General features: G+C 38.9%; 1 protein-coding gene across 1 annotated transcript in view; it reads left to right on the top strand.

Moving 5' to 3' along the window:
• The first annotated feature begins 1,668 nt into the window (after positions 1 to 1,668).
• The window catches only part of septin12 (septin 12), a 72,956-nt gene continuing 48,791 nt past the window's right edge, over positions 1,669 to 25,833 (top strand). Inside the window, exons 1-2 of the mRNA XM_079835881.1 lie at positions 1,669 to 2,111; positions 9,029 to 10,339. Coding sequence (XP_079692007.1) covers positions 2,054 to 2,111; positions 9,029 to 10,339 — 1,369 coding nt within the window. The 5' untranslated portion in view covers positions 1,669 to 2,053. The remainder of the gene's footprint in view (positions 2,112 to 9,028; positions 10,340 to 25,833) is intronic.

Genomic DNA, 25,833 nt, shown 5'->3' on the forward strand with positions numbered 1-25,833 from the left:
ATGCACAATAGGAATAAGCATATATTCCAGAAAGACAAAAAAAAGGCACCAGAGAACAACAAAACATACACTTCACTTGTTCTTCATTACACTGAAGTGAACATGGCCCTCTGGACTTAACAATTACCCACAGAACAATGAGTCTGTCTGAGAGGGGTCGACAGGTAAGTCCCTAAATCACCCTCTCAAAGCAAAATCTACCTAGACAGTCACATCTTACACTCATAAAAGCAAATAGATAGACAGCACATACACACAATTAGAATAAATGTGAAATTGATTTTAGTTTTAGTATTGATTTTAGTTTAGAAAATAAATAACCATTCAAAATGTTGGGGTCAGTAAGAAATTCATTTTAAAGAAATTAATACTTTTATTCAGAAATGATGCATTACCTTGATCAAAAGTGACAGAAGACTTCCTAAGTGTTATAAAAATATGTTTCAATTAAATCTGGTTATTTTACACATTCATCAAAGAATCCTAAAATAAAGGATCCACTGTTTTCAACATTGATTGCTGCTGAAAATTCAGCTTTGCCAACACAGGGAATTACATTTTAAAATATAGAAAACATTTACTTTATATTGTGCTACGCAACACAGGGGTTTTCAAACTGGCGTCCGGGGACCCCCCAGGGGTCCTCCAGAAGGCTCTAAGGGGTCCCCAGAAATTTTCAGAGAATAAAAAGACAAAGCAAAATTGGTTAAAGTCTACCGAACATTCCGTTTCATTATGTTTTTCTCCATTCTTGCCGTATACATACTTTCCAGAATTGTATATGTTTGCTTTGTATCTTTCTAGTGAGTTTTTCTCACTACAGTCACCTTTATCTTGCTCACTGGGGTTATAAGGCAGTATTCTTAACGCAGTACGTAAGCTGCTTACATACATTTATTGTGAAAGTTGCTTACAAATATTTTTTATTAAAAATTTTCTTCAGGTTTATACATCCAACATTAAATAAAATTTGGAAACAATATTTTTTATTTATGTCACACGTACCATTTATCTAACTATTTAAATGTTTTTTCATACATAAAAATATATAGATGGACTCTAGGAAGGGGGTCCTTCATAAAAGGTTGATCATTTTTGGGGGTCCTTGCCTTCATAAAGTTTGAAAACCAACGAGAATGAACGTTGGTTCTTGCACATCAAACGAACATGCTTGAGCTTCTGTTCATCATAACGGATGTGTGCCTTGATGCAAGTGAATATTACATTTATGTGAATATTATATGTGAATTAAGCCTAAATATATATAGGCTATATATGTTCAGCGTATAAAGCGACCGTTTGTCTTCAGAACATTTGGACTAAACCGCTCGATTCATGGATTACGATCTCTTTACGGACTTTTTAAAGCGTCAAGTGGTAGTTCAAATATAAAAATGTCTTCATTTGTGTTCCGAAGACGGTTTACGGGTTTGGAGTGACATGGGTGAGTAAATGATGACAGAATTATTTTCATTTTTGGGCGAACTAACCCTTCAAATCCTTGCGGCTCCACATACAAAGTGTTTAATTGATAAATAATCGGCTCCTCAAGAAATCCACTTAGACTGACCACGGAATCCCTCCCTCCCTCATCTCTCATGAGATAAGGACAAAGAGCCGTTTACTTTGGGTGGCACGCATATTCCCCACTCACAAACAAACAGAAGTAACGTTAGCAAAAGAAGGGGGGCAAACTTGCCTTTCCCAGGTGTAGCACATGGTGAGGTGAAAGGTGGGGAGGTACTTTACCACCACTCTGTTCGTGAGGGGGCAGGTCTCACAGGGAGGAGGAGGAGGAGGAGGAGGAGGTTTATCAGATGGTCTGTCTGCTTTTGAGTCTCTATTGAATCTGACGTTCTGCTCTGCGCTCTCAAATGAGAAACAACTCCCACCAAAATCGCAACTTTTTTTGTTGCATCACAAAGCCAAAAATCGTCGGATAAACTTTGGTCGGATTTACAATTGTTTAAAGAGGTTTTGTACTGGTTTTGCATCGTTAATTTCTTGTGATTGCGTGCAACTGAGACTGGAAGTTTCCCCTGGACTGAAAGTCATGATGTCAGATATCTCAGTCAATGACCATCTGGAGGGGATATTGTCTGATTTCGAGGGTAAGTGTGCGCGTTCATTCATTTTAATGTATAAGTGATTTATGGAGCTATGGGAAACTTTGCAAGTGTAGATTATTTAAAATATATAAAGTCTATAAAAAACTTTTTTATAAACAACTTTCACCACGTGTATAGCTACATAAAGGTGCAATGTAAATTAAAATACATTAAGAATTCAGAAGTACATATTCTTATTTTAGAACTTTTGAAAAGTATATTTTAGTCTATTTTGCCATGCAATTTTTTTTTTTACTGCTGATAATGGGACGAGTATGAAAGTTTATTTGATGTCTTCTCATGAAGTTATTAGAAAAGCAGTACATTGTAAAGAGCCTGACACCATTCCACTGGTGTTCTGCTGTAATTATCCTAGTATTTTAGCATCTTTTTACACTGCAGTGCAGAGCATCAAGAACCATCTCCACAGCCATGTCCACTATTGAATCTGACACACATTTCTCAGGAAGAGAGGCACCCTTTCCAATAGATCCGTCATGGATGGACACAGCGGGAACTGGAGAACAATAGTTTCCCTCAGTGTTTAGACAGGTGCTGATGTGAAGAGGAAAAACAAATTAGTTCAAGCACTCAGAATAGAGCACCAGCTATTATTTTGTGTGCTATGTGGAGACAGTTGTCGGCTGAGGAAGAGCTTTAGCTACCTTGGTAAAGTTGCAGAGCGGTTTGTCGGGAGTGGTAGATGCTTCAGCAGAAACTCATTCTTAAGAAGACTGTGGCAATTACACGTGATGACAGCGAAAATTGAGGTGTCCTTTGCTTAGCAGTAAACAAATATGTTCACTGGGTGTGTTCCTTCCAGAGCTTGACTAGAACCACAGTCCTCAACATTTTTTCAATGCGTTAAACAAAATCACTTGACATTTCTGTCAGTTGCACTGAACTTTTATTAAGCTTTTAAAAAGTACTATGACTTGAGACAAGTCATAAAATGGATTTAATTAGAAGATGTGATCATCGCCATCCATGTCCCTTTGAGTATGGATGTGTAGGCATAGTGTTCTTAGCGTTGGCTATTACATTTTTCTCAGATTCATACCCAGGCCATGTGATTCCTAGTAGCAGATGCTACAAGAGAGATATTACATTCTTTCAGTTTCACCTCAAACCAACAAATAGGGTCATTTCCGAACAAGAGACCAGTGTGCCGCCATGTGCTTGAGCGAAGATAGACAGAACCGCTGTTCATGCTGTGAAAAACGCCTCTTGGAATGTTGTGGGACGTATAGTGAGATCCTTGGTTCTTTCATATGGCCATTTGTGGTCGAGAGGCTGTGAAATGTAGTCATCCATTTCTTATCAGCAGAAGTTTAATTGTAGGCTAGGCATGAACTTTTGTGATCCATAGTGATGTCTGTTCAGCGGGTGACGACGGATGCATTTCCTGTAAATGTGAATGTGTGGAAATGAGGGAAAGCAAAATGTGCCCCCCCAAACAGCCTCAGCCTTCCTGTTGTGTAATTTGAGACTGTCATATTCTGTATCTTGAGGCTACATTTTGGATCAAGCAGAGCCGGAGTCATATGCTCTTGAATAATAGTACTGATTCACTAAAGTCCACATTAAAACTAAGGATGTTGGTTTTCATTGCTTTTTCATCCTATACATTCCTCACAGCATTATGGTAGTCATAGAATAAAGATTGAGGAGATATAGGGGCCCTCGTAAAGCCTTTCGGGATAAGGAAGGCTAAGCTTTATGGCCTGTGTGAAATATCTATGTACTGTGTCTATGTATGTGTGTGTGAGCACTACTGGGGAAGAAAACAAATTGGACTGCTAAGTTTTTTGAGTACATAATATCACTCAACATAGCACACAAACTGACCTTGAACTTCAACTCTAGAAATGTGCCATTTAAGGAAAGACTTACTTGACCTTCTGATGTCCTTTTGAGTTATCTGTTCTTTCTGCTATAGCAAATACCACTTCACAAAATAGTTGTCCAAATAGTGGCTTTTCAAACTTACACTATGTAATGTCATACCATACCATACGTTACTCAGTTACCGGACAAAATATGTGGAAACTAACCACAGTTAGCCCCTTTATTATTCATACGCAGAATTCATAGTGAGGATATATATATATATATATATATATATATATATATATATATATATATATATATATATATATATATATATATATATATATATATATATATATAATTATATAAAAATTTAATTTGCTTTATTTATATATTTATTTTTCTTGATTATTTTACTTTTTTTTTTTTTTTTAAATGAAGAGCATGTTAACAGGCACCAAGCTTTTTGATGTCACATTGTGTTATGTCAGTCATAGATATTTAATTTATGATTGAGCTAGATTGGGGGCAATTACAGTAACATGATGCCTCTTTTTGCCTTAGCTGCATCTCAAAGACTCCAATGTGCACATACCTTCTAAATCCGCCATTTGGCTGTCTGACAAAACACTGATTATAACTTCATATTTCTAGAGTATTTGGGTGTAAATTGTAGTTTATGAAGGTAATGGAGGTTTACTATTAAATAGTAAGTTTATGGATTCTTTTTATCTCAGCTCAGCCATAGTTTGATTGTTATTCCTAGGAACAGGTCTACTCGAAACTAAGCAAGAGGGTGTAGCATTAATCAACTTTTGTTTACCCTTCGATCACTATTTAGAAGAGGTATCGTTTTTTCGAGATATTTCTCTTAGATCAGATTCGACAAAAAGCTGCCAAGTTAAAATTAGAAAGACACAGAAATCTGGGAGAACAACACAAAGTGGCTCAGGCATGTTTCTATGTAATTGCCTGACAGTTGATACCACACATTGAGTATATGTGGACTATTTTACCATTTATTCCCATTTGGAATATTAGATACCAAATCTGAAATGGTAATGAAAGCACACTGGTGTTGAATGGCACATGCTGCTAGACTGGATCAGTATGAGGGAGGAGCTAAATTCAACACTGTGAAAGTTGTTCATGGCCCCTGGGGGGTGTGAATTCAGCACCTTATTCGCATCGCTGCAATGCTGAAAATGGCAGCTCGGAATTCAGCTTCCAGATGTGCCTTAGCAGAGGTGGTCCGAACAACGTCTGAGCTATGTGCTTAGGGTGGTGTTTCAAGGGGTCGCTTGAGAATACCTGTGAGGAATGTGATGGTGGGGGATGGAAAACCACAACAGGCCCAAACTTGTCCCCTGACAATCTCCCCCCCCAATCACAGTATACTGTCCCTCCTTAGGTGCATCTCTAAAACTTTCCCTCAAAGGACTATCAGATTAGGAAAGAACCCACATTTATTACTCTGGAAATATTGGTGGTTGCTGATTATCTGTATGTGATCTAACAGAAATTTCTTGGGTAGATATATACATGCATCAGTGACTGTGTGGTGTCCCCTTGACCTCCCCCACCTTTCTTGTTTACTTCTCAATCATCCCCAGGTCTTTCTCTGTTTGCTTTGCAGCCCCACACCATAAACTTTAGGTCCAAAGTAGCATGGCAGCTAGTGTCGTAAAATCATGAACTGCATGATCCTGATTCTATGGCTCTTTTTTCCACCTGGTATTAAGATGCGTTTTGCCTGATCGAATCAAAAGTAGACGAGGGAGACACATACCCGTTTACACCTGACTTTCAACCACTTCTGTCCTGATTTCTTCGAGGGGAGGGTCTATGGGTGGGTAAATGTATGGGTTTTTTTCAGACCTTTGGATCTGATGGACAAAATAATATGCAATTTTCAGTTTTTCATCAGTTTTCATTTCTGCTCTGATAGCCACAAGACCACACTGAACGCTGTACAGCGAGTGTGTGTTAGAAAGAGAGAAGGCTGTCTTTTGTGGCGGAGAATCTACACTACGAAAGCAATCCGGTCGAATGGGTTTTCGACTGCCTCTGGAAGTGGTCGAAAGTGGACAAGCTCAAAACGTTTTAAACCCCGTTTACTCCTGTATTTAGCATCATCCACTTGTTATCATATCAACCAAAGCACATCTTAATACCAGGTGTAAACCGGGCCTATATGAACACACCATACACATAAGGAAATATCTCTTTTATTCTTCCGCATGCAGCTTCCTCTAGAAGGGGACAGAGATATAGTGACATTAAACACCTCTATGACTGTCTTTCTTTTGTGGAAAACGAGCAAAGATATTTTGTAAAAATTGTTTTCTTTTACTTGTCCATACTATGAAAGGCAATGAAGTGCAATGTTGTTTTAAATCAAATTGACTTTCATTGAATAAACAAAAACAGTTGAAAAACAAAATGTTATTTTGTGTTTCTCAGGGGAAAGTGTATGCATACAGGTTTGCAGTGAAATAATTAAAATTTTGGTTCAACTATCCCTTTTGATCATATTTCAGAAACCAATGGGTTTGTTTAGCCCATGAGTCCATCAAATTTTTACCCAGGTGCCAAACATCCCCAAGCTGTATTAAATATGGTTAACAGGAAATTACAAAAGGACCTAAAATGCCCTTAATGAAGGAATGTCAACCATTTCTCCCACAGGAAGCATATAATTATCACAGGAGGCATTGACATCCAAAGAGCCATAACATGTAGCAAACAGTCTCGATCCAGAGAAGAGACAAGGTTTAACTGTCAGGAAAAAGGGAACAGAGAGAAGGAGCTTCTCGGGTTCCTCTCTTTTATCAGATTGTGCAGGCATTGTGCTGCTCCATGTGTTAACCGAGAGGATTAAACTGCAGCAAAGCTGAGAAAAAGAATATTGAACAACGCAGAGATGGTGCGCTCGGCTGCCAGCGTAATTATTTCCTGAGCGTTTGACAGGGTGCCAGTAATTACCTGATACCAGCCCCTTTTTATCTCAGTCAAAGGGTAGTACAAGTTTACACTTGCATGTGCTGCACTGTACAAAAAGCTGCTAGACTGTGCCACTTGGTTTGCTGTTCCTCCCTCACTTTGTGTCTTTTCTTTCAGTTTCCAAAACTGTAGTCAGCTAAAGTGGTGCATACTTCTTTGCTAAAGTGCACTTCTCCATCACTTTGAGTGCCGAAGTGAGAGTACACACTGCAACTTTAACCTCTCCTCCATTGGATCAAATGGCACCCTAATGGTGTTCTTCTCATATTAAATGACTTCTGAGGTGCTGCAGACAATGACATTGTGTGTAGCAGCGATGCACAGGCGGCCTTACCAAGGGACATGCTGCTGGAATTCGATTAGGCCTAAACTTTCACAGCTGTGTGGATGATGATGGGCGAGCTGAAACAAAGGGTCTGTGGTCTCCTCACTGTAAAAGAGGGGGCTGTTCCTGCATGAAATCTGATTTCATTTAGTGCCTGTAGTCTTCTTGACTCTAATTGGTAGCATACCCTACAGGAAGACAGGCAGCCTCGACTTCAGCCCTGCCCCCTGCCGGGCGAAGATAAAATCAGGGCTGCTGGGCGAGATGCTTTGATTGCTTCATACTGATATATGCTTGTTTATACAGGGCAGCACCTGAAGAGGACTGAAAATCTGAAGTTTTTCCTCTGACATCCTGTCATGGTACCAGGGTTTTTGATATGCCAGAGATGGCACGTAAGCTGTGATAGTGTGCAATTACAAGCACCTCATGGCATCACACCCTAGGCAGATCCAATTGTCATCACATGACATGATGGTGTCTACGTGAAATAGTCAAGTTGCCACTTCTAATTGGGTCTGCCACAGAGCCGTTAGGACATTTGTACAGTTCGCCACTGGAATTCTCAGTCATGGTGAAGGGCTGTTGTAATCCAAGCCTTCAGCCCCTGACACTGTGTCTTTGAATTGGCTCTTTGTGCAGGAGGAAAAGCCACTGCCTTTCACAAAGGGAAAAGGTCGGAAAGCACTGTTTGCCTTCGGCTTTTGTGTTGCAGCTTCTGAGAATGAGGGGATTATACAGTGTCACTACAATTTACATGCTCCAGATGTAGACTTACCATTCAGCCCCACAAGAGACTATTTCCACTGTCTTCTTGTACCTTACATTTCCTTAGCACATGTTTTTAATTGAGAAAAAATGTCATGATACTTAAAGTTGATGTAGGGTGAAATGTAGGTCTTCACAATTTTTACTTCACAGTCTATGTCGTGTGGATTTTGATGCATCTGGTATTTTAAATAAAAAAAAAGTATAAATATTTGCAAAAACATGTTCTTAATCATGTTTTTTCTTGTTTTCTAGTAAAAATCGAATCAAAATATCATTTAAAGAATAACATTTACTTGAGGAGCAAAAATACACAAAAATAATGTTAATGTTTTCATCGACCGTATCTTGAATATAATGGTTTGTATAATATAATTTATAATTATATTATAGTATCTCAATACCACTGAATTATTGACTTCTTTGTATGAAAGAGCTCATTTCAGATTTTTGATGTTTGTGCTGTGTACAAATATTTCAGTCTACCTTATCCTACCAGTCCCAATGTCTTACAGACTTACAAAACATAACCTTGGTGCCAGAATAAAGCATATTTGTTCACAGTTGTTATGTCACCCTCGAAGCAAAATCGCACAGACACTAGTGTAATTATGGCTTGGCCCTTCAAAATCTGTCTGACTGACATCCATTCAGTGAGGGCTCCAGGCTGCCTTCACCGTGAAGTGTATCCTTTTAAGTTTTTTGTGGCTCTTTATATCAAATACAGGAAATGACTGTCCTGGCTGATTTATTTATGATTTCTATCACAAAAGAAGTCCAAAACCTTTGATGTATTATCAGTATTATCACAAATTTTGAAATGTGTTACCTGGAAAATAATAGCCTAGTGTTTTGGAACAGAAATGTGCCCTTTGGTTATTAAGTATAATTTAACTCACCTCATTTTACGTTATGTCAATTATTCATTCAAGCCTTCAAGAGTGTCTTCTAACTTTGAAAATTAATCAAATGTGTGTTATTTTTCCTTATACAGCTTTGAAGAGGTCATTTGATATCGATGACGTGAATGAGATCCCCACATTCTCCCCCACATCTTCCGTTACATCTCCCATCAGCCCAAGTGCAATCCTCAACAAGACAAATGATGTGAGGAGTCCAGGGAACCAGGTGTCTCCTCCTTACCGCTCCAGGATTAGTATCAGCTGCAGTCCTGCCCAGAGCCCTGTTATGAGAAATAGGATGGTGTCCAGTCTCTCCTTCAACCGAGGAATAGTGGAAAAGCCCACTATCAATGCCAACTCTGGGATCAACCGAGCGGCCTCTTTTCAAAACAAATTCAACCCCAATGGCTTCATTTCATCTTCAGGTCCAGGAAGCGACAACGACAGTCTCCATAGCTCCTCTTCCAGTCTGGAGTACCAGGCCTCTTCTAAACTCAACTCCTACACAAGCCCTCCCCAGAGTCCTCTTGGTGTTGGGGAATTCAAAGCCCAACATTTAGGCAGTCCTGCACTGAAGAAGTTCTCCTCCCACGGGAATATGTTTCATTCAGAACTAGAGGGTCCTTTGGTCATCGCAACTGAACCCATGGGTATTAGCCATGGCTCCATGCCTTCTCTGGACCTCCAGATGGAAACTGCGGGAATGAGACGAGTGATTTCTCCTGGATCACGATTCACTAATACAGGTCCACAGTGGAGCACAAGTCCCCATAATATGCAGAACAGCAGTCCCTTTGCAAGGGACTCCTCTCTCAACAACCAGTCTCCTAGACCTAAAGATCCAGTGCGCCTCAACAAGTTCCCTCTTGACCTTGACAACCTGGTCTTCAAGTCTCAGATGGAATCTCCAGGAGCACCTAAACCACCTCCAAGATTCAACACGTTATCCAACAGTCTCATTGTCTCTGCAAGTCCCTCTGCATCCATCAGCAGCTTGGACAGCACCGACCTGCCCCTGGCCCACAACAACAACAACAACATCATCGAAAAGAGGGAGCCCATCACTCATCCCGGAGCTATCCCAGTACCCAATATCAGTGAATCTCCTGTATTGCTGTCTCCAGCCCAGACTCCTCTGTTCAACATAGTCTCTAAGCCCCAAGTGGTCCAGGTGGCCCCTGCCTCACCTTTCCCATCAGGCGAGATGGAGATCAGCAATGATATCGATCAGGACGATATCCATGCCAAAGAGAGCGTGGGTTCCATATTACAGCGGATCGCCTCTTTCTCCAGAGTGGAGACTAAGGTGCCAGTGTCTGATCCTAGTCTGGTCATCCCCCTGAGTAATGGCATCAAGAAAGACTCGCCAGCAATACAACGCAAGGAGCTCAAGAGACCTGAAGGTGAGATGTAGTGTCCTTAATATTTCAGTTCAGTTCAGGTCTTAATAGTTAATTAATTGGGTTGTTAAAGTTGACTGGAAGAACAAGGTCAGTGCCACTCATGGTTATGCTACGTGCCAGAAAAAGTTGGTTGTGCACTTAAAATGGGAGGTATGCCCTTTGCAAAGAATATGATTAGCTAAGTAAACAGAACTGTGTGGGTCTAAATTTAAAGAACTTTATTTGAAGTGCTGCTGTCATCACAGCTGTCTTTCCGCACCTTACTGACATACTGTATAGAAAACAGTGACGGGATAGAAGAAAAAAAGACACAAAAAGAGGAATTCCTGGCATATCAACAAATAGCTGAGTGCAAACGGTGATAATAGTTCAGGGGAGCCTGTCATCACTACCTACCCAGTAAAGTGATCCCTGGCAGACATTGCTAAGTCGAACAGTGCCAGAGGCTACAGAATCAGACCCTTATACAGTTACATTTCTCAGGTGTGTCAATCTCTGCTACAGTGATCTCACCCAATCCAGAGACGCCTACCTTACTTGCCATTGGGATTAGAGCAAAACAGACAGGGCTTGGAGTCTTGGCACCTTAATTATGTTCTTATGTATGGCTTTACATAGCAATTGACAATAATGAATTCAGAACTGAGGCTTAGTGATATCAAAGGTATCAGGGTGGAAAATGTATATAGTTCATGTATTGACCCATTTGCAGTGTCAAATATCTATTGAATCAGGACTCTTTAAATTGCATTTCCTTTACAATTATTAATTTAGTAGATGCAAAGCAACAAGCAAATGCTAGTATGTTAATCCAAATTCAGCCCTTATCTTTTTGAAAAACAAATTCCCAGATGTAAAAAAGTGTTGTTAAAGCAGGATTGGTAAGTAGTGTCTTTAAGGGGAGGGGGGAGGGGACTGGGATGATGCATTTTAGCGGCCATCAGTATTGTAAATCCTGCAACTTTTTTTTATATTTTCTTTTTTTTAATGTGTGTACATTTATAACACTATACTTTATATTATATAACCTTTGCATCAAATTACATTAAAAACTAGGCAACACTGCTGCATGTTTCTAATACATACAGCAATACAGTTCTAATACAGTTGAATGTAGTCTCTCATTCAACACTATAGAAGTTTACCCAACTATGAAGGCTTCCGCTTCTGAGAAACACGGAAATGTGAAAAGGGTCAATAGTAATGATAATGATGGGGTTAGGTATCTATAAATGTTGGTTGCTTCATTGTGTGCTACACCACTGTGTAACTATGACAAAGCAGTAAAATGGTGGTGTGTGCATGTTGGATTCACATAAATTGCAATATGTGTATTACTGTGGTGTATTACAAACTGTAAAGAATTTTGAAATATTTCGGACAAAAAATACATACTGGGAAAGCTGTGGGTTTGATTTTAGTCTGACCAGAAATGAGTTGGGGAATTTTCATCTCCACATGTTGTATATTTGCCTCCTCCTGTTGTTTTTCCCTTCGTCTTCATTTCCTGGGGTCATGTTGCAGAGAGGAGAGGGGTGCATTTCCTGACCTAAGAAAACAGAGAGCATTGAACTGGAAGGAATCAGTGGGCGCCTACAACTATGTTTGGACTCATAGATCCTACTTGTATAGCTTATTTAGCAGCGCTAGTTGTGCCGGGTGGGCGTCTTGACATCTGCACAGATTCCAGGCAGCCAGCCCCCATGCTGAAACATCTCTGAAACATAAACATGACTTCATTTACTAAGTGATTTATAATTTCCAGTGTCAAAGTGTGTAAGAGTGGCAAAATGGGCGCCGCCCCAGGCTTGTACCTCAGGCTGATATGTGTTGTTTTCTGTTTGTCAGATGGTTGAGCTGTAAAGGCTGTGCAGATGGGTTCGGATGAAACCAACTTCCTGATGGTTGTACCAGTGGAAGTCTGGGATGTGGGTGCTGTTTATGTCATGCTATCTGCTTCAGGCAGTGTTTTTCAGTGGTTCTGTGGTGTCTTGTTTTCTTTATTTCTTTCCCCTCAATATATCTGGGCGCAGTGCGTACAGATGTAGCCCTTTCACAAAGCCAATGGGAAATACCCGCCCATGTTTTCATCATGTTCCATGTGCATTATGACTTGTTTTACTTTTTGAAATGGGGGTATATTTAGGCCTCACGTCATCCACCCATCATTGAGCTATATGTAGGCCCTTTGCACTGTTTCCTGTGATAACAAGGAAAGAGATCATTCACTGTTGAGGCCAAACACATGACATGCTCCCAACTGCGTTTATAGCTGTCCTCCTGGGACAACAGGGCTTTCCAGTTCATTTATGCTGTCAGTAAAGATGCTAATGTTAATGCCATAAGCTGTAATATAGGGTTATCATGATAACTTGAAGTCAATTTTGATGGAGAAGTGAATAAAATCTCTTTCGCTGCTTTCAGATTTGCATACTATAAGAGTATGTACTACATTTGATAAAGAACTTGCTTATCAACTGTTAAAAAAGTATTTGTTGTATGTAGGCTTATTCCGGTAATTCCTTTACGGTTATTTTTCATACAAGGGATGAAAACTGTGTGAAATTCTGTATCGGGTAAGTAGGAAACATTATGAATAAAACTTGCGTAATAATAACGTTCATTATTATTAAAGTGACGTCTGCTTAGCGTGTGGTTGACTTTTGAGAACAACACACAATTCATATTTTCTTTTGCTTAAATTTTGTTTTACTATAAATTACATGTAAGATTTAAATCACCTTGTGTTATTGTGTAGGCAGTTTTGTTCATCAGATGCATACTTCAGAGGAGGTAGTATGCTAGTGTGTTATTCCAAATTCATATACCAATCTTGTTTTTATTTGTGGAATGCAAATGTTCTAGAATAATTTCTTAATTGCTTAAAGTTGGTGAAGTGTGTAATTTTTTTTCTGCATCAAAAATTATGACCGGTTTTGGTGAGCATTCCTCCCATCTTCCATTGGCCAAACCAAACTGATAACCCTGCCCCCAAACTCACATCATTGGTTGAGACTGTGTTACTGTGCTGGGCTGGTTGGAATTCCCAAACAAACGGAGCAATGTTTTGATAGCACATCACCAAAAAGAATATCAAAAAATAATAATGAAAGGTTTTAATGAACATTCCTCCTATTTTCTATTAGCCGTCCAAAAAGATAGCTTATACCCAGACTCACATCATTGGTTGAGCCAGTGTTGCTATGCTGGTCTGGTCGGAATTCTCAAACAAACAGAGCAATGGGTTGACAACAGCTCAGAGCCACAGTTTTGATACTTTTTTTTTCTTTTTTTTTTTTTTTTACATATTGCTTACTTTTTTTTTTTAGCCTACACATTGTTTACTTATAGTCTTTACAACAAGCTGGAATAGAAGAGCGCATTTCATATATATATAGTTATGTAAAAAATCAGCCATCATGTTACATCAGAAAATGTTCTACTGATGCATGTAAACTGCTTAAATTATTATTTTGCTATCACTCACTTCTGCTCTAAGAGTTTGCTAGTAGAAAAACATGACAACCAAAAACAGCCAAAGGGCCGCCCTCTGCTCTCTTCCTCTAACTGAGTGAGAGAGAGTGAAATCATCTTTGAAGCTACTCATAAATACAGCAAGACCTCCTGAACAGACGATGGATTCTCTACTGAGACCGCCACAGCTACTTATGTGGTAAAATAAAGCATGTCTGCAGTCTGCTGATGTGCTGATGAGTTGCGTTTCTTTTATCACGATGACCTTAGAAGTTCCTCACATATCCGGAGTGTAAAATTCCATTAACCTTGCTATTTCTTCATATCAGCCAAAGTGCTGCTTTCTGCATTTTTACAGTATTGAAATCCAGTCAAAATGAAAGACTCTTTCCATATAAGTCTCTCTCTCTCTCTCTCTCTCTCTCTCTCTCTCTCTCTCTCTCTCTCTCTCTCTCTCTCTCTCTCTCTCTCTCTCTCTCTCTCTCTCTCTCTCTCTCTCTTTCTCTCTTTCTCTCTCTCTCTCTCTCTCTCCTTTCTCTCCTCCATCTCCTAGGTCTTGGAATCATGTCACCACTTGTCTGATGAAGGCTGAAAGCTCTTTGGTCCCTTTTACAGCACAATTTATTCTGGATCTAATGACAATGATTTAGGGAATAAATTCTTCCCAAGCAGATGTTTAAGGCCACCCTCCCATTATCCCCTCCAGCTTAGAGAGAGAACAAGAGAATGCTTGGCTTTGTAGAAGTCTATCGCCTTTCTTTGAGTAAAACTTAAAATTTAAAATTTAGTTATTTTATCAATTTCTGCGTTTCTAAATAGACCGGAAGTTCAGAGAGCAGAAGTAAAATGTCGTACAGTCAGTCGAGCACAAGTTCATTTTTATGAATCTAGGAAATAATGTCGATAGTGTTTTCTTTCTTTTTACCTGGGTAAACTTAAACTTAGGCTGTTTATGGTCCATTCTTGGTGCCATTTCCAGTCATATCACAGCTTCTTTTGTATTGAGAAGGAAATGTGTTTCCTTAGCAGATAAGACAACATTAACAAGCAGCAGAATTCTTATCTTAGGCCCATAGAGGTGGGTCAGTAATGGAATTGACTTGCCTGTTTACCAGAACCTGGTGCTTTTCTCTGAGAAAGATTTGGATGTCTTCTCCCAGTTTAGCATAATTTAGCTTGCTGTCATTGATGATTTATTACCAGTGCACTCTGTCTGAGGCATTGGAGAGATGAGCACTGTTTATGGGTTTCACTGGCATTGTGTGTGTGTGTGTGTGTGTGTGTGTGTGTTGCCATTCCCAGTATTTAGTCTAGAGGAGCTTTTACAAATTACCAAAGCAACCTTCAGGTGCTCTGCAATGTTTACTTCATGTGTAAAGGTATTGCCTGTGAGTACAGTTAAATATGATAGCACTCATTTCCATGAGAGGAAAATATGGCCCTCTGGGTCACATTTGACCTCATCTAATCCTCTGAGCAAGCAAAGTCAATGTTGATAACTGAAGGACAAGCTTTTAAATCTAATGCTTGGCCTCACATTCATCTGCTACATTTTAAAAAAAGGATAAAGATTAAGGAAAATCCACATTTTAAGGAGAAATTGGTTCAGATATCAGGTTTTCTTGTTTAAGGCATGAAGATTAAATTCAGTCGTGATCAACATTCTTTACAGAATAAGCGAGGAGTACCTGCAATGAAATCTGCTGCCAGAGAATTCCGCGTAAATCTCCAGAGATTTCACATGCACGTCTTTCACAAAGTTCTACAGACCCCCTGCCCCTTGCAAGGGTGCTTATGAAATCGTTTGGCTAATTTCTTAAAACTTTGAGCTACTTTATGCTTTACTATACGATTAATTGCGTAATACTCTCTGTTCTAGGAATGCACCAATATTAATAAACTAAAAATAAAAAGCTAAAAACGAAAATCAATGATTTCAAAAGCTACAAGTACACTGTGAACCCTAACGCTCAAAATAAATAGTTGATTTGAGTAGAGCCAACTCAAATTAAACAAATTAGTTCAAACTAATTAACTTATGAGTATTTAGACATTTCTTTTTCTTTTGAGTTCTCAAAACTGACACATTTTAAGTTTATTTTATTTTTTTGAGTTTTATGAACTTGTTTCTTTTAATTTAGACTAACTTAAATTTAACCGAAACTCGGCTGGGATTTCTATTTCCCAGCATGCTTTGCCATGACACTCAAAAGGGGACAGTAAATGTCCAAATTAAGTGTTATTTTGCTTTAGTTTTTTTGTGCAATATTAACGTTAAGTGGGATATTTAGTAGTGTGTAATGTTTTGTCATGCTAGTTTAGAATACAGAGTTTATGTTATGTTATGTTATTTTATGTTTTTTTTTGTAGGGTTACCATTATGGTGATGAGTGAAGCATGAGCTTAGTTTGAGAACAGATATGTTAAATGTATTATAGCTATTGCTGTCCTCATTCAGCAAGTGCTATTTTATGCTAATTGCCTCAGTTTTTTTTGTTTTGCCAACTTATTTCGGTTTACAGTGTACATTTAGACATCACAACATTATGAAAAATAAATGACATCAGGTTTGCCCTCAATTCTTGTTTTGGAGTAAGCTTGATGTGAATGAGTTCAGATTAGCAGCCCAGGGCGCTTCATAACTGATAAGATAAATGAGGATGTTTGGGGGGGGGGGGGTAATTTGATGGGTTAATTAATTCTTAGTGGAAAAATATTTCCACCCTGAGGGAAGTATGCACACATCATGAGTTCAGATGTTCAGTTTTGTTGATGGTCTGTGCGGGGAGCTAACCTTGTTGAGTTCAACACAATACACCGATAACAACAAAGGACAGGTTTATTAACCTGATATTGTGGATGCAAAGGTTCTCTGTGAGGTTTTTTTTACACTTTAGACAGGGGGATCTTTGTTAAATCTGGCCCGCTTCCTAAACAAATAATGCCACAAGTGCTTAAGAGTGACATTAGTTATACTGACATTGTAGTCCAGCTGCATAGAATTGTGGTTTCAGTATTCATGAATAATTTGAATGAGGTCTCAGTGAAGCAAAAACAAACATGTTTCATGCAGCTTATGTGGATAATCCAGTTTTTGTAGCAAAGTTTGTCTTTGACAAAAAGAAAGTTTACTTTTTAGTGAAGTGTGATCCAACGCAGCTGGTAACCTGATATCTGTTTGCATATGATATGATATATGTTGTCCATTAATAAAGAGTGGTATATTGTCTCAAACAGCCAATCTGCTAATGGGCTGTGCACAGAGCTCATTCCAAACATGTGACAGGGAGTGAGCACATCATTCAGGTCCATGGACAGAATTGCTGATTTAGAAAGTGCCAGCAGTAATGCATGGCAGCTGGTTTGGGGCGTTTTCGATCTATCTGTGTTTTTCCTCTGGCGAACAGGCACGGTGATGGGGTGCGAGGAGGGGGGCTCAGCTTGGAGTTTATGATTTAGCACGAGGGAAAAACCTGTTTCTGCTGAGAATTTACTTCTGAGACTTCAGGTCTTTCTACAGATAAAGATATAATTAGTCAAAGAATATCAACAATCTGACAGCAAGTGTCCAATATATTTTTATGGGATACATGCATAAATTGTAATTGTTTTAAAAGGATTTCATTTATGAGAGACTGCACACCTTGATAGTGTTGCATAAGCCTGTTAACTGTTTCCTTGCCAGCATTTTTTTTTAAGTCGCCAGCATTTTTAGGATCATTTTCACAAATCTTCCATTTCCCCCCAGAATATTTTGCTGTATGAATATCTGAATTTGCAATATTAAAAAGAACAGAGCCTCTGCTTTTAAAAAAAGCAACATTTTAAACAAAGGCTAAGAAAATTCCGTCAATGCCGGGGAAACGTTGAAAAATGCCATCAATAACAGGGAAAGAGTTAAAGGTGTCATGAACTGGCTTTTTAAAAAATGTTATACTGTTGTCTGAGGTCAACTTATGACAACCTATTAATACTAATAGACTATTTTCTACCCTGGTTTTGAGGCTCTCTCCTGGAACGCTCGGTTTTTATTGGCGTGCCGCATTGAAGACTTGAAAGTAAACGCCCATGGCTAGGATTGGATAAGATTTGCATATTTAATGAGCTTCAGCTCCCCCATCAGTACATGTGGGAATTGTTTTGAAAGCGTGTGGGAAAATGGCAACCGGAATGATGATTCGGCCACAGGGCTCGCAAAATGTGTTTATCAAACAAACACAATGATCTCTCATCCACCCGCGATTGATTGGAATGTTATTTTTTTATTACTTGGCCCGCCCGATCGGTGGATATAACAGCGAACCGTACACAAACGTGCATACAACAAGCCTCACTGCAGAGTCAGACAAATCAGCATGTTCAAAACTTCTGCAATTGTATTTTTCCTTCAAATATCAAGTCAAGAGAGTGAACAACGCACATCAAGAAAGGAATGTTATTTCACTATTTAAGATGGCCTGCCGTAAGGCTGAAATTACGTTTTGGTAGCCCGTCTGGAAAGCACATAGCCCGGGACGTTGGGCTTTGCGAGCCCTAAGGTATGTTCAGTTAGACACGTACACATGATAAATAGATATCAAACAATCTGTAACAATGCAATACTATCACATATAAAAAACATTTTTACTCACATTAGTGTTGCTTCATTCATTCATGTAATCTCATCCTGTCTGCAAATCCAGTCTCTCATTTACAAACGAATCCGTTGTGAAATGAAGGAACAAACACGCAATGTCTTCCCCACGTGAGCTGGATATTCATTAAAAATAAAGTTCATCCATCCATTCATAATATTGGAATCCGAATGAAGCTTATGTAGATGAACAAATGTAGAACGGGATTTGAATTCCGTTTCAAGGAAGAGGGGAGGTAAATTTTGTTACTTTTTTAAAATTTTTATTTAAGGGAATATACTTTTTACATTTCAATCTACTTGAACCCATGGAAAAACACATTTTAAAACATTTTTTTAAAGCGTTTTAAACACATTTTAAGAAACCTTATGCACTGCATGAATTTTAAATAATTAAAAAAAATTAAAAGGTATAGTTCACACATAAAATGTAGAATTAATAGCCCTCATGTCATTCCAACCCTGTACAATTTTCTTTCTTCTTTGCAACACAAAAGAAGATATTATGAGAAATGAACTATCAGTTTAATGAAATTGCATTTCCTTTTTTAAAATGTTCAAACATTTCACATATTTAATGTCACATGGGTTTCGAACGACATACATAAGGGTAAATAATACCCTTTAGAGTAAATAATGACTTAAATAATGAGTAAATAATGAAAGAACTTATTTTTGGGTGAACTGTCCCTTTAAGCCAAGCCAGCTTTATGTAAATAAATGTAATATTTCACATTTACTGCCTAAATATGGGTGAGTCACAGCATGTTATGCAGGAGAATCTTAACAATGGATGCTTCTGGCAAAAGTTAGCCAGAATGTTTTCATCTTACTGTGATTAAATATTCTCAATATTTTTTTTTTCGAGTCATGGAATTTTTTAATCAAGGTGTCGGTTCAAAGGATCATTGAATAAGTCTGTCAACAGAAGTGCAACTTAATCCCCTTATTTGTTAGACCTAGATGTTGCTCCATTCCAAACATTTTTTTGATCATCCAAGTCTGAACAATAGAAATCAGAATCAGAATTCTTAATTTGCCAAGTGTGCACAAGGAATTTGTTATGGTTTCTGGTAGTTGCTCCACGGGGTGACCGAGATACAGTACCTCCAGAGGTTTGAATAGGGACTGTTTGAAACTGTCCTGCTGGCACGAGCGGAAATAACATTTTAGGACTTTACTGTCGGTCATGTTGAGTGCCAAGGATATAATCACAGACCAGTGACTGCAATCAGAGTGTGGCTGGAGCGTCTCTACTGTTAAGGTAACCGCTCCACCGCGTCATAACAACATGTCGCACCTTCATTCTACAGACGTGACTCACTGGTCCTCGCTCGTGCCTTCGATAATGTACTGTTATGCTTGGTAAAGCATTATATATTTAATTTGTGAAATCTGGGCTCTTGGAGGAACTGATCTCACAGTCGCAAAGACTTTGTTATGCAGGGAGTCCATTGTTTTGACAGCTTCTCTGCCCACGTTAGGCTGACTTTGATCTGAAAAGGCCATTCGCATGTGCTATTGATTGATCTTTCTCTTGAGCCTGAGTTTCCATTTCTCTTACAGAGCTGTGGGAAATAGATGGGTCAAACAACAGACCTGCAGGTACTCCAGTTTCAAGAGAAAGAAAAATCTTACTCTTTATTCATCTTGAATCCCAAACCCCCCTTTTATACTAAAGGACCTCAGATTGGCGCTTTCAACAGGGGGGCTTTTTTGGGAGATTGGCAGGCTGGTGTTTTTTCATCATTTCCATACCCTTTGTGAAGAAGGTTATCTTGACGGTTGCGAAAAGAAAGTCAGGTTTTGAGCTGATAAATGAAGCCGAGAGCCAATTATTTCTGTTAGTGTAAAAGTCTAAACAAATGGCAGTCACAGACCGAGAGTTAGACGCTGAGAGCAGACTGTTTATTCTCCTGATCTGAAATGAAAGGCTTGTTTTTTTTTTTTATAGCTGTTATCTTTTAAGCTGTTTGACATTTTCTCTGGGTTTGTATCAGCCTTCAAGGCACCATATCTTAATAAACAGGAAACAGTAAACTCTGAAGTGCTCTTTCTCACTAATTCTTTACAGTGACTCATGGGTAATGAGGGGTGTTATGTGCTCTTTTTGACAGTTGCAACCATGAGTCTCTCCCCTAAATATATGCCCTGATGTGCAAAAACAGCTCTAAACATTATAACATCACATTGCCTGAAGAAGAATGAACTGATAATGATAGTTCTTAAAAAGAAAAGATGGGAAAGAGACACTCACTTATAAAATCCTTGGAGGCAAATTCACTAAATGGTTGCACCAATTTTTTTTCATGCTGTATTCTTATACGAGAACCACCTGCAACCTGACCAGGTGCTTAATGACGTATCATTAGATATGTACGGTAATAGCCAATCAGCTGACTTTTTAGTGTGCACAGGAATTAATGTGGTAAATGCGTAGTTTATGCGCATGTCTGCATATTTTTTCAGAAATGTAAGTAAACTTCAAATAAGGGTTTCCAATTTTAATATACGGTATATGAAATTAAAATAGATTTAATTCATTTATTTCATTATAAATGTCTTTACTGTCATTTTTGATCAACTTGATACGCATCCTTCATTAAAACGAATCATTTATTTCAAGAAAAATCTTACTGAGCTTACAGGAAAGCTTTAACATACTTCACCAATTCGCACATAGCTCCAGCTGTCTCAATACACACAATCTTATTGTGCAAATCGAAAAAGATTTCCTGGGGGCAACAGGAATCTGAAGTCACATCACAGAGGAGGTTTTATATGCCTTTTGTGGTAAACAACTGTCTCTTTGTCCAAATGGCCCTCTGTTTGTTTGAAGCTGATACTTCCCCAGCACCTGATATGTCTGTAAGTGCCAGATGATAATGCTAATATTTGGAATCTGTAGACAGACAGTACTGTCATTCATAACCAGCTACCACAGTTCATGGATAAACATAGAGAGTTTCTTATCATAGCCGTAGCGTAGGTGGGCAGGGAAGCTCCCAAACTAATCTTGTTAACTCCAAGCATCTGTTTTCCTCTCTTTGAAAGGATGATAGTGTCTTTGGGAGGAGAGCAGCATCAGCTGTGCATAATGGGAGGTTGCTTGTTTTTGTGTTTATCCTTTCCGACAGGACGGGGAACTACTCGCGAGGAAGGAAATGCCAGATCCATGTGCTGAACTAAACTTGTGCATTTCCCTCTTTTGAAAGCTGTAATAAACTCGACCAAGTGTGTAAACATGAAAGATAACCCCATGCAAGATATACTTATGCTTGCTTTTGAAATCCATACAGTTACTATAAAAAGCTAAATGTGTGCCAACTTCGGCCTGCGTTCCTCCGCCTGCGACAGTGAGAACAAAAACTGACAGGGCAACCCACTGACCCACTGCTGGCATTTGCATTCCTCGGGCCTGTCCGCTGAATGAACCGATAAGCTCCTCAATAAAGTTCAATGATTAATCTTTCAAACGCTACCACATAATGCATTTTTTCTCGGATGATGAGAAATCAGCCATACTTTAAATGTGTGGCTGTTGCGCTGTCCCTAGGAATAGGAATCAATCACGAGCCATTCTGATTCCTCTTAAAGGGTTAGTTCACCCAAAAATGAAAATTCTGTCATTAATTACTTACCCTCATGTCGTTCGACACCCGTCAGACCTCCGTTCATCTTTGGAACAGAAATTAAGATATTTTAGTTGAAATCTGATTGCTCTGAAAGTCCTCCATTGGCTCAATGGTACTCTACACTCTCAAGACCCTTAAAAGGTACTAAAGACGTCGTTACAAAGTCCATCTCACTACAGTGGTTCTACAATAACTTTATGAATCGGCGACAATAGTTTTTGTGCGCAAAAAAACCCTAAATAACGACTTACATAATGATGACGATTTCAAAACAAAGCATCATGAAGCTTCGAAGCGTTATGAATCACTGAGTCGATTCAGCGGTTTGAATCGCCAAATTTCAGCAGTTTGGCGGTTTGACACGCGATCCGAATCATCATTCGGCTCAGTCTGACGGGTGTCGAACGACATGAGGGTAAGTAATTAATGACAGAAATTTCATTTTTGGGTGAACTAACCCTTTAATGATTCTGATTCTGGTTACCTTGGCTGCTTGGTCATATCAACGCACCCCTGTCCCTAGGAAGGCTGAACAAAGTGGACCTGCAATCTGGATGAAAATAACAGCGTTTCGTCGGCATTGCGGCAACAACACTCCAGCCTACTAACTATACCCGCAGCGATACAAAATGGCCTCGCCCCCCCCCCCCCCCCCCCTTATTTAATATTCTCGGAGGAGGGGTTTATGTAAATATTGGGGCTGGTGATGTCAGAGACCCTGGAGGAATGTCTAGTAGTCCCTACTGGCCGTTTGCTGTAGTCCTTAGAAATTGATTTCTTTAAAAGCAAATATCTCCCTTTGCTTTAAACTTTGAACGTTGTAACTTTGCAGATGTTGTTTATGCTCAAACAGCAACATTACACACTAGCTAAAGTTAGAAAAGTGAAATCGTGGTTTACCACCCCTTTAAGTTACCGGTTGTGAGAATCCGCTCAGTATCTCTCAAAACACTTTATGAATATTTAGCGCAAGTTTACTAAGTTCTGCACCTGCACAAGTCCTCATTATTGTAAACAAAACGTAGACACTATGTAAATAAAATATTCATTGTGCAGTTTTAACAGATTCATTAATTAAATCGGGGGTTTTCACACTCGATGAGTTTGCACTGAACTGACTTGCTGTCATTCGCAATTTTAAGAAAAAGTTTTGTTTTTCATGAGACTTTGTGACTTCTCCTACATACTTCAGTAAAAAAATTGCACAAAAATCTATCTTTAAATATTATAATAGTGTTTGCTGGTCACTATTCCGATGGCTATAGTGGTCATTTTATGTATTTTTAGATTTTAAAATAGAAGTTTGTTTTTATCAAGTTGTTAGTTTTACTACATCGCGAAACTTACGGCTTTTGAGCTTTGAATTGCAGGAAAAAGTTGTGTGAAGTAGGATACTTGAAAGAGGGACTGTCACGTCAAGGTAGTATTATTGGATGACGTCATCAGAGTCTGCCATACCTTGACTTTTGGTGAATTGACGCCACTGGCTGTATGTTTGTGAGCTTGGATCCCAAATCTGTCCCTCACCTCATGGATAGTCCAACTTTCAAAATCAATTCGAAAAGTAGATGTTACAAGCTGTGTTTGCCACCTCCAATAAGAATCATTCACACCCGTGTGATCATTCCTGACCCTGGACCAGAAGAGCTCCAATCATCTAAGACGGCTTTATTGAAAGGGACTGAACCCGACGTGCTAAACGTGTTTTGTGGGTGTAAATGATTTCTAATTAGATGAGCACTCAATTACAGCGATTTGCTCTCTCAGAGTAAGTTAAGCAAATTGATGAGGCTAATGCTCATTTCACATGGAGATTAATTGAGGCTATGCAGAGTCTTCACCCTTCTGTCTGGAGATAAGGACCACAGACACCCTGCTGAAGCCAGGAGGACATGGACTAATGGGGGTTGGGCACCACAAAGAAAGAGGTTCCTTGAGTCTTTTGTGTCCAGGGTTGTTTGATAAGATATGAATGGAGCCCTTGTTGATGATTGGGTGTTGTTCTCTTCTGTTCTGTGGACAGAAAGTTGGGAGAATGTAGTGGATATCTTTACTGAGAAAGGGAGAGATAGACACAGAGCATCTGGTGGTAAGATCCTGTTATTGTTAGTGCATAGGAAAGCCCCAGCTTCACAGGGCCTTGACCAGTTACTCTCCACAGCCAGCAGAATGGAAACGGAATAAGGATGAGGCTGTTTTGAGCTCTTCGGGGGGACAAATCGACTCAGAGCAGGAAACAGTTACAATGGGATTGATGCCCTCGAATGTATTATAAATGTCAGTCATTATTAGCATAATCATACACACTTATTAAGGGGCCAAGCACCGAAGGTGCGTAGGCACCCAATGTAATCGTTGGGTATTCTTATTATTATTCTTTAACTTCTTCTTCTTCTGCTCTTTAGTCTATGGCAGCCCATAGAACCGCTTGTGGGAAAGTTATGAAATTAGGTACACAGATAGCGGACAGTCTGAACTGTCACCATAGTAAATTTAGAATCTCTAACTCAATCCCTCTAGCGCCACCAACTATCCAAACTTTCACTCATGCAAATAACTTTTGAACTGTAAGGCCTAGAAACAAATTTTTGACTCAAGACGATTCGATTGAATCCTATGACGTCATTTTCTGTAGTGCCAATTTTCCAGCCAAAAAAAACTACTTTTTTAGAACTCCTCCTAGACGGTTTATCCGATTTGCACAAAAAGTTAACCAGAAAATCAGACAATGGCAACAAAAAGCTATGGAATTCAAGTCGATTCATCAAAGTGTTTTGAATAACGTGTAAACGAATTTGACATATATTGGTATATGTAACTTGATACATATCATTACAAGAATGATCTGAGGCTACATGCTGCATTTGGGCTCAGCGCCACCTACTGGTCCGGAGATACGAAAAATGTCTATTTTTGCTTAGAATTTCTGAACGGTTTGCCCAAAAGTGGTAAACAAGGGGTATCGTTAGATTCAAGACAGCATGCTGAGTCGAATGATATCCAGTTTTTCCCTATCGCCCATTTTTGGGGTCTGCCATTTTGAATTTTGTAATAAAATGCTCTATTTTATGAACACATTAGCATATCTTTACGAAACTTGGTATGGGTCATCGGCCCTGAAGGTACCTGAGAAGTTTCATTAGTCTGATCGAGACAGAACCACTGTAGGAACATTGGAATAGCGGGTTGATTAAAAGCTATGGGCCAAATGTCAAAATGTTGATAGTAAGTGGCAAAAAAATGCAATTAAAGTCAGGTGTGGGCTCATAAATACACATATAACTATAACTCCTAAACAAAATTAGATTTTGTTCACCAAATTTGACACGCTTGTGTATGAGGGCACTCTGAGGACACACAAAATAAGAGTTGGGACTGCGCTTGGTGGCGCTATAATTGAATATATAACGCTCTATACAACTCAGTCTATTTATAGGTTTTCATCCTTTTTGCTTAAAATTGTCTCCAAATGTCTTTACTCATTTTTGCAGTTGGTCTGCTGCTAGCCTCCTTGTTTGTTTATGTTGTGCTTGACTAAAAAAATTATCAGAACAAATGTTTGACCTGCTTTTTTGACAGGAAGAGGAATTTACTAAATTTGCAATTCAATAAATGTTGAATAATCAATTCAGGATGCGTTATGGGAAATTAAGTGTTCTTCTACCCTATCTAAACCCACAATACCATACAAAAGTTTGGGGTCAGTAAAATTTCGTATGATTTTTTTAAGATAAAGAATTTTTTTAAGAAAT

Source organism: Gobio gobio (genome assembly GCF_949357685.1).
Source record: "Gobio gobio genome assembly, chromosome: 1".
Taxonomy (NCBI): Eukaryota; Metazoa; Chordata; class Actinopteri; order Cypriniformes; family Gobionidae; genus Gobio; species Gobio gobio.